At 58.9% G+C, this 14,160-nt stretch overlaps 1 protein-coding gene across 15 annotated transcripts in view; it reads right to left on the reverse strand.

Annotated features, from left to right (window-relative positions):
- FNBP1 (formin binding protein 1) overlaps positions 1–14,160 on the reverse strand; it is a 122,200-nt gene that overhangs the window by 50,281 nt on the left and 57,759 nt on the right. For all 15 annotated transcript variants that reach the window (XM_070058004.1, XM_070057991.1, XM_070057982.1 and 12 more), the window contains exons 3-4: positions 8,595–8,651; positions 7,047–7,194 (exon numbers count right to left, since the gene is read on the reverse strand). In XM_070058004.1, the coding sequence (XP_069914105.1) occupies positions 7,047–7,194; positions 8,595–8,651 (205 nt within the window). The remainder of the gene's footprint in view (positions 1–7,046; positions 7,195–8,594; positions 8,652–14,160) is intronic.

The following is a 14,160-nucleotide window of genomic DNA, read 5'->3' on the forward strand; positions in this document are numbered from 1 at the left end:
CCCTCTGCCCCTCCCCCCCCCCCCCCGCCCCAACCTGCAGTGACTGGGACAGGCCTGGAGGCGGCAGGGCACTCAGCCCAGGTCTCCCACGTGGGTGGCAGGGGCCGACTACTCGGGCCGTCACCGCTGCCACCCAGGGCGCACGCTGGCAGGAATCTGGAGCCGGGAGTGGGGACTCGAGAGCAGGTAACTGCCACGTGGGATGGAGACACCCGAGCCGACAGGGTTCCTGCGGACAGGAGCCGGGCTGGAAGGGAAAAGTGGAGGCTGGGAGGGCTCCACGTTTTCACCCACAACAACGAGGTCCAAAGGCCAGAAAGGGGTGCCGTGGCACAGCAGGTGGTCCCTGGCTTGGGGCACCTGCGCCCCACAGCTGAACACCTGAGAGGCGGCACCCTAGGAGGCGGCGGGTGACGGCCCGGGCACTCGGGTCCCTGCCGTCCGCCTGAGAGACCCGGATGCAGTTCCAGGCTCCTGGCTTCCGCCGTGGCTTTTGCTTTCAAATGAATAACTTAACCTCTAGAAAACGGTGCCACTTAGGGGCCGGCGTCATGTCTCAGCGCACTAAGCTGCTGTGGCGATGGGGGCACCTCATCTGGAGTGCGGTGCTGGTCCCCAACGAGTCCAGGCTGCTCGGCTTCCCGGACGTTGCAGCCATCGGAGGGGGTGAACCCGCAGACTGAAGACACCGCTGTCACTCTGCTTCCAAATAGATCTTAAAAAACATCCACCCTGCAGAGCTGCCTTACGGGAAATGAGCCTCTACATGGGGCTAGAAACTGGACTTATTTTCCTTTTTGAGGCTTATTTTACTTATTTGAAAGGCAGAGTCACACACACACACACACACACACACACACACACACAGAGAGAGAGAGACTGATTCCATCTGCTGGTTCACTTCCCAAATGGCCACAATGGCCAGGGCTGGGTCAGGCAGCAGCCAGGGGCCCAGACACTTGGGTCATCCTCTGCTGCTTTCCCAGGTGCATTAGCAGGGAGCTGGATCAGAAGTGGAGCAGCCAGGACTTGAACTGGCGCTCACATGGGATGCCGGTGTTGCAGGCGGCAGCGTATCCCGCTGCCCTACAACATAGGGCCCAAATAGGATCTGCTCAACCCCAAATGTTAGCAAGAGCGTTCCAGCTTCCAGTGTAGGATCAATTTCCAAATATTTCTGAAACCTCAGGAAGCACTTAGTTAAGGGGTCCGTCCAAGGTCCGGGTGTCTGTGGGGACGCCCTGTGGCCCAGAGGATGGAGCGAGCGGCAGGAGGCATCGCGTGAGTGCCCAGTGATGCTGACTGTCCACCTGCAGGGGGCGCTGGCCAAGAACCTCCAGGTCCCCTGGGAGAGCCACGGACCTCCTCCGGCTGCTCCCGCGTGGTCAGCGGCGATCCCCATGGATAACCCCGGACAGGCTCGGAGCTTGCAGCTGAACCAGACAAGCCCTAAACGCTTTCGCAAGCAACAGTTGCAGCAGGGAGGGATGTGTTTGTCGTCAACTCCGAAGTACCCAAATCTCAGAAGAAGCCAATTCACATCCAACTCAGGAGCCCAGCCACACCTGGGGCTCTCGCCTGCGTCTACCAGCGACCACTAATCCTAATGGATGACCGGCGGCTCCCTGCGAGTTTTGACCTCAAAGTCTCCAGCCTGGGAGTTCGGCTTGGTAACAATCTTGCCTCTCCCGCCAAGGAGGCAGCTTACTCCAGTCCTGTTCCTGTAACTTGTTAACAACCTGTGAGAGCCTACAGCTCAGACAAGAAGCCAGGAGCGAAATTAATTTTAATAGCATTAAAATCAGGCACAGCTACCAAAATCCTAATGATTAAAATGGAAGGATATAAACTGGGCGCTGGTGTTGTGGCACAGTGGATAAAGCTGCTGCCTACAATGCTGGCACCCCATGCGGGTGCTGGTTCGAGTCCCTGCGGCTCCTCTTCTAATCTGCTGTGGCCTGGGAAAGCAGCAGAAGAAGGTCCAAGTGTTTGGGCCCCTGCACCCGTGTGGGAGACCCAGAAGCAGCTCCTGGCTCCTGCCTTCAACTAGGCTCAGCCTGGCTGTTGTGGCCATCTGGGGAGTGAACCAGTGGATAGAAGACCTGTCTGTCTCTCTCTCTCTCTGTCTTCCCTGCCCCCTCTGTAACTCTTTCAAATAAATAAATTTTTTTAAAAAAGGATATAAATTATATGTATACTGGTACTAGTACTTTTGAATACTATATTAACATAAACTTATCTGTAAATGACACTGGGAAGCAAACTCGGAAAACGTGGGTTTCCATCCACGGCAGACCGTGGGTTTCATTCTTTCATTCATCACTAACATTCTCTTAAAATTTTGGGAGCCTGTAAATGCATCCTGGCTCCCCCTGACCCCAAAAGGAGAGTAAATTTTAAAATGTTAAGAATTCTATTTTTTGTGCTCACCTGAAAAACAAAACAATTACAATAGTCTCTGTGAATCTGAAAACCAGGAAAGAACCAGGCAACCACGACCCTGTCGGGAGCTCACTCCGCTGCTCGCTCTCCTTCCCCACTCGCTCCTGCTCACCCCCGAACCCCAGCAACCCCGGCCCCAGACAACGTCCCCGTGCCGGGCACTCGGCCTGCATTCACCCCGGGGCCCGGGCAGGGCTCCACCACTTCCAGCGAGAAGGTACGGTGGGCCAGAGACACGGCCACCGGTCAGGGAGCTGCACAGGGCAGGTGGGGCTCTGGGGAGGCTGCACGGGGCAGGTGGGGCTCTGGGGGGGCTGCACGGGGCAGGTGGGGCTCTGGGGGGGCTGCACGGGGCAGGTGGGGCTCTGGGGGGGCTGCACAGGGCAGGTGGGGCTTGGGGGGGCTGCACAGGGCAGGTGGGGCTCTGGGGGGGGCTGCAGGCTGCAGAGCCTGTGCCTGTCCTCCCCTTGCACCCCCACCTGCTGGCAGCCCCAGCTCCTGGTCCCACCACCGACCCAGGTCAAGGTGGAAGCACATGGCCCGCCGGTCACAGGGGCACAGTGAAAGGTGCTGGATTAGCCCCCCCGTTCTAGTCGCTCCGTGTCCCTCTGCTGAGGACGAAACGCTAAGAGTCCACAGCTGCGCTGGAAGTCACCCTTGGCCTTGGTGAAGAACCCGCGTCCCAGTCCTGGCTCCACCCCAACCTCAGCGTCCTGCTCACGCCCACTCCAGGTGCAGCAGGTGACGGCTGGAGGAACTGGGTCCCTGCCACCCATGTGGGAGTTCCCAGCTCCTGGCTCCACCCAGGCCCAGCCCTCGCTATTGTGGGTATTTGAGGAGTGAAGCAGCTGATGGCGCTGTCTGTCTGTCTGTCTCTGTCTCTGAAACTTCAAAGAAAAAAGTCATCATTATAAAAATTAGAGTGTTTAACCAGGAAAAGCCAAGTGGCCAAAACTCAAACTCCAAAGGGAAACACTGGTTACCAGGAGACCCCAAATAGCTCCTTTTCCAAAACTAACTGCAGAGGGAGATGTTCCCACCATGAAATCCAGCGTCCCTGTGTGTTAATGGAAACACTCGATGATATAAAGAAGGCGCACACGGGCCCGCGCTGTCGGGGAAGGGCCCCCGGCCCCCGCCCCCTTCCCGCGCTGCAGGCTCCGTATCTGGGGAGAGAGGCCTAACATGGCCATCTTCATCCCCACGGGACATGGCGAGGGCAACGGTGACGTGCAGTGGATGTCGGCTTTCAGGATCTAAATAATGAAAGAACCAACGGTATCCGAATAATTTGTAAATGACACCGCGCTAGCATGGCGCAGTGGCTGACGACAGGAGCCTGCTCCCGGCCAGGGCTCGGTCCTCCCGCCCGCACCTGCTGCCCACGTGTCCCATGTGTGCCCCCGATGGCCTCCCGGGGCCCTGACGTGTCGCCTTCCTCTGAGCAAGCAGGGAAGGGGCTTCAAGGAAGCTTCAGGCCAGCAGCTCCACCCAAGAGAACGTCTGACTCAGGTCTCTGCTTGTAAATCTGCAGATAAAAGGAACGCGGTCTTCTAAGATATTATTTAATGTGTGTCTCAGCCACCTATAATTTACTCCATAAAAGTACTATAATTTCTGATAAAAAAAGGGAAAAGAATTCAAACACAGACACGACTGCCCATAAAAAAGACCTATGATTACCAATGAGTAAATAAAACAACAACCCGGTCCCCCACGGCCAAGGCGCACGAGGCCCCTCACCGGGGAAACAGCAGGAGAAGCCGGCCTCCTCCGGCCCCACGGACCTGCTCTGGCCCCGGCAGGCGCGTGGGGTACAGCACGGTGGGTTAAGGAAACCCCTGGAGCTCACATTCTAGCGTGAGATGGGGAAACCGACAAGCTGGCACAGAAAACGTGAGACGCCAGGAAGTCCCGGGCAGAGAGCGGGAAGCCGGAGACGGTGCGCGTGGAGGGGAGGAGGGCTAAGGGGCAGGGAGAGGGTCTTTAAACAAGATGGGCAGGGAAGAACCCAAGTGCCCGAGGAGAGCAGGTGCACGGGTCCTCGGGCAGGTGCGCGGCGGGGAGGCCGGCCCCTGCGGGCTTCCCACCTAAGACTCGCGCCAGACACAGAGCTCCTGTTTGCTTCTAAGACCCAGGCTCCGTGGGCGCCGGGTGGAGGGCGGTCAGGGACAAGACCCGGGGCACTGAATAAAGTAACAAACAGGAAGAAGACAGAGGCCTCGCGAGGTCGGGGGAAGTCCAGGGAGCAGGTCGGCCGGCTCCGACTCTGTATTTGTTTTATCTTCCTGAGGCCTCTGGGCTCTGCTTCCCTGCTTCCCCTCCTCATATCTCGCGGAAGACGCCGGGGCCTCTCCCCCTCAGCGCCACGGACGCCCGGCCCTGGGTCCTGGAATTCTCTGGGTGGGGCTGAGCCGTGCCCTGCTCAGCGGGCGGCAGTCCTGGCTCCAGCCACGTCCAAGGCCGCCCGTGCAGGGACGAGCTTCCCGGGGCCGATCAGCCGTCCTGGTCCAGGGCCCTCGCTCTCATGCAGACACCACAACTCCTTCATCAGCCTGATTTTTCAATCGGTGGGTTGACCTGAAGGCACACGGCTCTTCCCAAGCACACGGCAAGGCCTACGCTGCACGTGTGTAGCTCAGCGCGCGCTGAACTCAGATGCTTAAAGGCCCTGCCGCCCCGGCCTCTGCACGGCTGTGCGCTCTGGGGTGCTCATCCCAGGCCGCCCCCCCCACCCCTCCAGTCTCGGGGTGAAATTCTTCAAGTTAAGGCCCCTGGGAAGCTTGTCCCTGGGCCCCAGTCCCAAGCATGTGAGATTTTTCCATTAAATGCTCTCATGGAGCGGCTGGCGCTGCGGCAGAGCAGGTAGAGCTGCCGCCTGTGAAGCCGGCATCCCATGTGGGCGCAGGTTCAAGTCCCGGCTGCTCCTCTCCCAGTCCAGCTCTCTGCTGTGGCCTGGGAAAGCAGAAGAAGATGGTCCAAGTGCTTGGGCCCCTGCACGTGGGAGACCTGGATGAAGCTCCTGGCTCCTGGCTTTGGCTTGGCCCAGCCCTGGCCATTGTGGCCATCTGGGGAGTGAACCAGCAGACAAAAAATCACACTCTAACTCTTCCAAAATAAATTAAATATTACTAAAAATTATTATAAATAAGTAAATAAATGCTCGCATGAATGACACCTGTACAAGCAGACGTCTTCAAAATCTTCATGGAGAGGCTCGTGTCCCATATGGGCTCCAGTTCAAGTCCCTGCCGCTCCACTTCCAATCCAGCTCCCTGCTGTGGCCTGGGAAAGCAGTGGAAGGTGGCCCAAGTGCTTTGGCCTCTACACCGATGTGGGAGACCCAGAAGAAGCTCCTGGCTCCTGGCTTCAGATTGGCCCAGCTCTGGCCTTTGTGGTCATTTGGGGAGTGAACCAGCGGATGGAAGATTGAGCTCTCTATTTTTCCCTCTCTCTGTCTGTAGCCATATTTTTCAAATAAATAAATCTTTAAAAAATAAAAAAAATAGGAGCCAGTGCTGTGGCGCAGCAGGTTAAGGCCCTGGCCTGAAGCACTGGCATCCCATATGGGCGCCAGTTATAGTCCCGGCTGCTCCTCTTCTGATCCAGCTCTCTGCTGTGGCCTGGGAAAGCAGTAGAAGATGGTCCAAGTCTTTGGGCCCCTGCACCCGCGTGGGAGACCTGGAGGAGGCTCCTGGCTCCTGGCTTTGGATCGGTGCAGCTTCGGCCGTTGCGGCCATCTGGGGAGTGAACTAGCAGATGGAAGACCTCTCTCTCTCTCTCTCTCGCTCTCTGTAACTCTGTCTGTCATATAAATAAAATAAATCTTTAAAAAAATAAAATGAAAATGGCTAAAGCAAATTTAAAAAAAATAAATAAGAAAGTTGTGGAAAATGGAATGAAATGGTTACTGCGTGTTCCCCGCGATCTCTCTGGGGCCCCGTACTCTGACTTTGCTCGGCCGTCACAGCCGCGATGACACATGATCTCTGCCACTATTGAGCGCGTCCTCTGTGTCCGCAGGAGCCACATCTGTCGCTGGCTCACGTACCTCCGTGGCACCGGGTTTCTGTGGCCCCAGAGTCGTATCCAGAAGTCTACACCTGGTCCACTCTGCCTCTCTATTACTAGGACCCGGTTATCACAGGCATCAGACAGCGGCCGAACGGTGAACGAGGGCAGGATCTCGACCAGGCTGTCCTCCGGTTAGCAACACGAGGCCGCGGTGGCAACGGCGGGGTGGGGGGAGGGCATGGCCAGGCCCTCTGTCCGCCTCCTTAACCCCCTCCCCAGCACCTCTCACGCCCGTGTTCCACCTCGTCCAGACCACACCGCACTGCTGCCTCTTTATGTCGGCTTCCTTCCAATACAGCAGACTCAACCCCCTCACCGGGATTCGCATTCCGGGGTTTGTAGACAAGTTCTCGGAGTGGTGAGGGGGCCTGGCACCTGCCCTGGAGACCCTGAGAGCCTGCCCGGGAGCAGGGCCTGCCGTTTTCATAGGACCCCCAGGCATGGCACACGTGGCCCCACGGAAGCTCCCAGGGATGCCCCGTCAGCCGCGCCCCTCCCCCACCGGGTACAATGCGCGGAAGCCGGGTTACCGATTTCCTCTCCTGTTTTAGCTCCTGCACGTAGCGAGCCAGGTCCACCATGATCTGCGCCGTCATGTTCTCCGAGATGAGCTCGTGCTGCCCCGCGTAGTCGTTCATCTCGTTCAGGGTGGAGAGGAAGGCCTTGCAGGACGTGTACCTGCGGGGCAGAGCACAGGCGGGCGCGCCTCACGCACGGCCCGGCCCCAGGGAGTGGCCCCGGAAACCAGGCTAATTGGCATGGACCTCCCGCGGGGTCCCGAGGACTCCTCACACGCCCAGGGCTCAGCCTTGATTACAGCGGAGCCGGCTCCTCCCTCTGGAACCGCGCCTCCCGCAAGAGGCAGTGTCTGCCCCGTTACCACCTGGTCCAAACACACCCAGGCCGAACGTGCGGACGCGAGAGCACAACTCAGATCTAAGCCACGCACACACACACACACCCACACACACCCACACACACGCGCCTCCTTCAGCCGGCCACTTCCAGACGCCTTCGTGGCTGGCCGACAGGGGCGGTAACGTTAGGTGATGGCACTCCGGTAACATGACAGCCCTCCGGATGCCGTAAAGCCAAACCAAGACTCATGGAGGTATAACCAGAGTTCCCGTATCCCAGTTACTTTAACTGAAGCCACCTGAACAGGCCCAGGGGCTCGGTAGAAGACGAGGGCATCCAGGACGTTTCTACCGTTCTCTCCCCTGATTTAAAAACTGACCCAGAGGCCGGCACTGTGGCGGTGTGGCTAAGCGCCGCCTGTGACACCAGCATCCCATGTCGGAGCGCTGGTTCCAGTCCCGGCTGCTCCACTTCCAATCCAGCTCCCTGCTCATGTGCCTGGGAAGGCGCCTGGGCCCCTGCACCCACGTGGGAGACCCGGATGGAGTTCCTGGCTCCTGGGTCCGCCTGGCCCGGCCCTGACCATGGCAGCCATTTGGTGAGTGAATGAGCAGATAGAAGGTCCATCTCTCTCTGTCCCCCCCAGCCCCGGTCAATCTGCCTTTCAAATACCCCCCTGCCCCCCGCCGCCTTTTTTTTTGACAGGCAAAGCGGACAGTGAGAGAGAGAGAGACAGAGAGAAAGGTCTTCCTTTGCCGTTGGTTCACCCTCCAATGGCCGCCGCGGCCAGCGCGCTGTGGCCGGCGCACCATGCTGATCCGATGGCAGGAGCCAGGTGCTTCTCCTGGTCTCCCATGGGGTGCAGGGCCCAAGCACTTGGGCCATCCTCCACTGCACTCCCGGGCCACAGCAGAGAGCTGGCCTGGAAGAGGGGCATCTGGGACAGAATCCGGCGCCCCGACCGGGACTAGAACCCGGTGTGCCGGTGCCGCAAGGCAGAGGATTAGCCTAGTGAGCCGCGGCGCCGGCCTCAAATAAACCCTTAAAAACACGATGTAAAAGCTGGCCCAGACGTGAGCGGAGACACAGTCACTCTTGCAGCTCTGGCCGGGGGCGTCTACACACGGCCAGTCAGCCAGTCAGCCAGGGGCGTCTACACACGGCCAGTAGCCAGTCAGCCGGGGCGTCTACACACGGCCAGTCAGGCACGACGCACTCACTTGTACTCGTCCTCCTCCTTCGAGTTCTTCTTCGGTTGGTATTTCTTGGAAAGATTCCTGGAATGGAAATGCAGGTATGTCACTCACAGAGGATGATGGTGGGGAAACCAGGAGGGAAGACAAAGCGAGTGCTTCGAGTTTACACTAAAACAAAAACACGCAGCGCCCCCAGATGCAGTGCCCCCGTCCTTCCTGTACCCACAAGTGTGCTGAGCGGCCGTTACCAAAGACTCGCACGGCTCTGCCCAGAGGCAGAGCAGCTGGGAGCGGCCGTGGCGGCCGCGGCAGGACCCGGCTGGGCGACACCCAAGAGTGCAGACAGGCAGGCAGCCCCCATCCAAGAGTCCCAGTCAGAACTCAGCACCGAGGGTGTCTTTCCAAGGCTGAGTGGCTGTCCCTGCACAGAGCTGACGAGAGCCACTCGGGACCAAGTCTTCCACGTGGCAGAGACACAGATATGTCTGTGCTGAGACATTTAACCAGAAAAACCTGTTCTGGAGACACAGAGAGCAGGCGAGCGGGTGAGACAGCGAGAGACGGCATCGGCTCCCGTGCGCTGGGTTCACTTCCCCTAGGCCCCCAGTGGCTGGGAGCTCAACCATGGCTCTCGCATGGGGGCAGGCCCCCAGCCCCTGAGCCATCACCTCCGCCTTCCTGAATCCCCATGAGCAGGAAGCTGGGATCAGGGGCCAGAGCTGGAACCCGAACTCGGGCATCCAGACCACCAGGCCAGTGCCCCTCTGCCCAGGGGTCTTGTCACCCCTAACAGGCACACGCCAAGCACACAGCCCCCCTCAGTTCCCTTCCCAGTCCTGCCTCCAGGTTAAGAACCCAAATGCTACTGCCTACGTCCATCGCGCTAGAGGACCCACAGAAAGCAAGAAGTGATCCTGAGAAGAGAAACTCCTCCACTGCCCCCCCGGCCGGCACCGGCCCCCGGTGCCGGCCACTGATCCTCGGCGGGGCCCCCGCCGCTGGCACCTCCGTCTCCGCTTCCTTGTTGCCGTTCCTCTTTCGGCAGGTACCTTTATGATTTCTCGTTTCACTTTTATTTTTCTTCCACTTCCCTGAAATCCAGACTCATCTAGAAAAATGTGTGCCAGCAAGTCTCCCACGCTGAACGGGAACCTTTTACAGATGAACTGAAATCTACGCACATCTTAAAGAAACAGGATGCGATAAAGCCAGGGGCATGGACGGATGGACACTCCAGGGGCCAGTGTTGTGGCACGGAGGGTAAAGCCCGCACTGTACATGGGCGCCGGCTCAAGTCCCGGCTGCTCCACTTAAAACCCAGCTCCCTACTAACGTGCCGGGAAAGCAGCAGAACGTGGCCCAAGTCCTTGGGCCCTGCACCCACGTGGGAGACCCGGAAGGAGCTCCTGGCTCCGGACTGGTCCAGCTCTAGCTGTAGTGGTCATTTGGGAAGTAAATCAGGGGACGGAAGACCTCTCTCTGGGTCTTTCTCTCTCTTTCTGCAACTCTGCCTTTCAAATAAATAAATGAAGCTTAAAAAAACAATGGCCATTGCTGTGGGAATCAAGAGGCTACTGCCTGGACAGCGCGACCTTGGACAAATCCATGCGTCCCGCTCCTCATCCGTAAGCTGGAGCCGGTGTGGACATCACTCCTACTGTCCCTCTGACGGTCCACCATCCGGTGCAAGATATTCCAACTGTTGCAATGACGCCAGAAAGGTAGACGTGAGCACAGAACCATCTAGAAATTACTGGACACTCTGATTTTTTGAAGGTTGTGAAAACGTGAGTGTGCACTGAAATCTATCAACAATGGTACGTTTTTTTCTGGTGCTGTGTTTATCTGAGAAACCCAGATACAAAAGAACACAAGAAAGCAAGACTTTCTTAAACGGGAAGGAAAAAAAGCAAAAAGAAGAAATCTTTGCTGTTCAAAGCACAGCCTGGTGCTTCTGAGTTGCTCTATCACAACCAGTCCCGGGAGGCGGATGGAGGGGCAGCACCACGGCGCGGTAGGCCAAGCCTCCACCTGCGGCACCAGCAGCCCAGTCAGGCACCGATTCAAGTCCCTGCGGCTCCTCTCCCAACCTCGCTCCCGGCTGGGGCCTGGGAAGGCAGAGGAAGATGGCCCGAGTGCTTGGGCCCCTGCACCCGCATGGGAGACCAGAAAGCTCCTGGCTTCAGATGGGCCCAGCTCCAGCTGTTGCGGCCATTTGTGGAGTGACCAGCAGACAGAAGACCTCTCTCTCTCTCTCTCTCTCTCTCTCTCTCCCTCTCTGTCTATATCTCTGCCTCAAATAAATAAATTTTTTAAAAAAGAGGCAGATGTACGGGCAGGCGTTGTGACACAACGGGTTAAGCTGCTGCCTGCAATTTGAGTCCTGGCTGTTCCACTTTCACTCCAGCTCCCTGATAAATGCCTGGGAACGCCGTGGGAGACGCCCACATGCTTGGGCCCCTGCACCTAAGTGGAAGACTCAGATGGAGTTCTAGGTTCCTGACTTCCGCCTGGCCCAACCCCACGCATTAGGGCCATTTGGAGACTGAACCTACAGATGGTAGATCTTTCTTTCTCTCTCTGCCTTTCAAATTAATAAACCTCAAAAAAAAAAAAAAAAAAAAAAAAAAAAAAAAAAAAAAAAAAGAAAGGCCGGTGCCTCAACAGGCTAATCCTCCGCCTTGCGGCGCTGGCACACCAGGTTCTAGTCCCGGTTGGGGTGCCGGATTCTGTCCCGGTTGCCCCTCTTCCAGGCCAGCTCTCTGCTGTGGCCAGGGAGTGCAGTGGAGGATGGCCCAAGTGCTTGGGCCCTGCACCCCATGGGAGACCAGGAGAAGCACCTGGCTCCTGCCTTCGGATAAGCGTGATGCGCCAGCTGCGGTGGCCATTGGAGGGTGAACCAACGGCAAAGGAAGACCTTTTTCTCTGTCTCTCTCACTGTCCACTCTGCTTGTCAAAAAGAAAAAAAAAAAAGGAAAGAAAAGGCAGAAGTAATAAAGACCAGAACAGTCCAGGTGAGGAACGAAAGGGGGCCACACGCTAGTGGACACAGAATCGAGATTCACTCCAAGCCCAAGAGAGCAGCACGCCCGGGACAGGGGCCCCAGAGAAGCCTCGGTGCCCCGTGGGACACACTATCACATGGTTTTACATGGTAAACATTCTTCTGTTAACTGTTATTTACAAATCCACATCCCACATAAAAATTCTTTCAAAACGGTTACGTGAAAGCAGTTCATTAGCCGTCATAAAAATCATTTTCATTTCACGTGGAGTTGAAGGGAGCCTGGCTTGGACAGAGCCTGGTGAAGCCAGGGCTCCCTCTGGCCCCCCGGGACCGCAGGGACCTGTGGTGGTAGCGCGGGGGGAGGGGGGCCGGGGGGGCAGGAGCGCTGATGAATAATTCACTCCATAAACACCAGCAGGAGCCCCCGGCCAAGGAGGCCGGTGAGTGCGGCCCCAGGACGTCTCTCCAGAAGCGCCACAGGCAGATCAGCTCTGCCCGTGTGGGGAGAGTCTAACATGGAGCAGGCAGGTGCGCTGTGGAAAACATCGTTTTATAAAGATTCACCTAATCCCGTTCTCCCATTAATGCTAAATTGTTTTTTATTTATCTTGGATTTATCTGAAAGACAGAGACCGTCCATCTGCTGGTTCAGCGCCCTGATGCTCACCACGGTCAGGGTTGGGCCAGGCCCAGAGGCAGGAGCCCGGAACGCCATCCAGGCGTCCCACACGGGTCCTATACGGGATGCGGGCGTCCCACACGGGTCCTATACGGGATGCGGGCGTCCCACACGGGTCCTATACGGGATGCGGGCGTCCCACACGGGTCCTATACGGGATGCGGGCGTCCCACACGGGTCCTATACGGGATGCGGGCGTCCCACACGGGTCCTATACGGGATGCGGGCGTCCCACACGGGTCCTATATGGGATGCGGGCGTCCCACACGGGTCCTATACGGGATGTGGGCGTCCCTCACGGGTCCTATACGGGATGCGGGCGTCCCACACGGGTCCTATACGGGATGCGGGCGTCCCACACGGGTCCTATACGGGATGCGGGCGTCCCACACGGGTTCTATACGGGATGCGGGCGTCCCACACAGGTCCTATATGGGATGCGGGTATCCCACACGGGTTCTATACGGGATGTGGGCGTCCCACACGGGTCCTATACGGGATGCGGGCGTCCCTCACAGGTCGTATACGGGATGCGTGTGTCCCTCACAGGTTGTATATGGGATATGAGCGTCCCACATGGGTCCTATATGGATGCGGGCATCCCACACGGGTCCTATACGGGATGCAGGTGGCCCACACAGTGGCTTGACTGCTGTTCCAACCATCTGCCCCCGAAAACATCATCTCTACAAGGGTGGGGTCTTTCGGGAACCCCCAGCTCGCCCAAGGACAGGGAAGATGGCTCCTCCAGTGCAACGCTGGGCTGGATGGTGGCTTTGACAACCACACGGAGACCTTTCAACAGGACACACCGGCCCGGCTCCGGCCCCTCCGAACCACCAGCTCCAGGGCGGGGCCAGGAATGTTTCGGCTTTTTCCCCTTGTTTCATTTTCTTAAAAAGCTCACCACGAAGGAGGCAGAATGAAGCTCAAACCAGAAAACTTGGCTTTCTCGGCACCAAAAGGTGAAAAACAAAAGGCAGGGACACTTCAAAAACAGCCCCGGCCACTCGGGCAGAGCCACAGGGACAGCGACCCGTCCCCGGCCACCCACTCGGGCAGAGCCACAGGGACAGGGACCGGCCCTGGCCACTCACTCAGGCAGAGCGACAGGGACAGGGACCGGCCCTGGCCACTCACTCGGGCAGAGCCACAGGGACAGGGACCCGTCCCCGGCCACCCACTCGGGCAGAGCCACAGGGACAGGGACCCGTCCCCGGCCACCCACTCGGGCAGAGCCACAGGGACAGGGACCCGTCCCCGGCCACCCACTCGGGCAGAGCCACAGGGACAGGGACCCGTCCCCGGCCACCCACTCGGGCAGAGCCACAGGGACAGCGACCCGTCCCCGGCCACCCACTCGGGCAGAGCCACAGGGACAGCGACCCGTCCCCGGCCACCCACTCGGGCAGAGCCACAGGGACAGGGACCCGTCCCCGGCCACCCACTCGGGCAGAGCCACAGGGACAGCGACCCGTCCCCGGCCACCCACTCGGGCAGAGCCACAGGGACAGCGACCCGTCCCCGGCCACCCACTCGGGCAGAGCCACAGGGACAGCGACCCGTCCCCGGCCACCCACTCGGGCAGAGCCACAGGGACAGCGACCCGTCCCCGGCCACCCACTCGGGCAGAGCCACAGGGACAGCGACCCGTCCCCGGCCACCCACTCGGGCAGAGCCACAGGGACAGGGACCCGTCCCCGGCCACCCACTCGGGCAGAGCCACAGGGACAGGGACCGGCCCTGGCCACCCACTCGGGCAGAGCGACAGGGACAGCGACCCGTCCCCGGCCACCCACTCGGGCAGAGCCACAGGGACAGCGACCCGTCCCCGGCCACCCACTCAGGCAGAGCGACAGGGACAGGGACCCGTCCCCGGCCACTCGGGCAGAGCCACAGGGACA

Source organism: Oryctolagus cuniculus, chromosome 1 (genome assembly GCF_964237555.1).
Source record: "Oryctolagus cuniculus chromosome 1, mOryCun1.1, whole genome shotgun sequence".
NCBI classification, from domain to species: Eukaryota; Metazoa; Chordata; class Mammalia; order Lagomorpha; family Leporidae; genus Oryctolagus; species Oryctolagus cuniculus.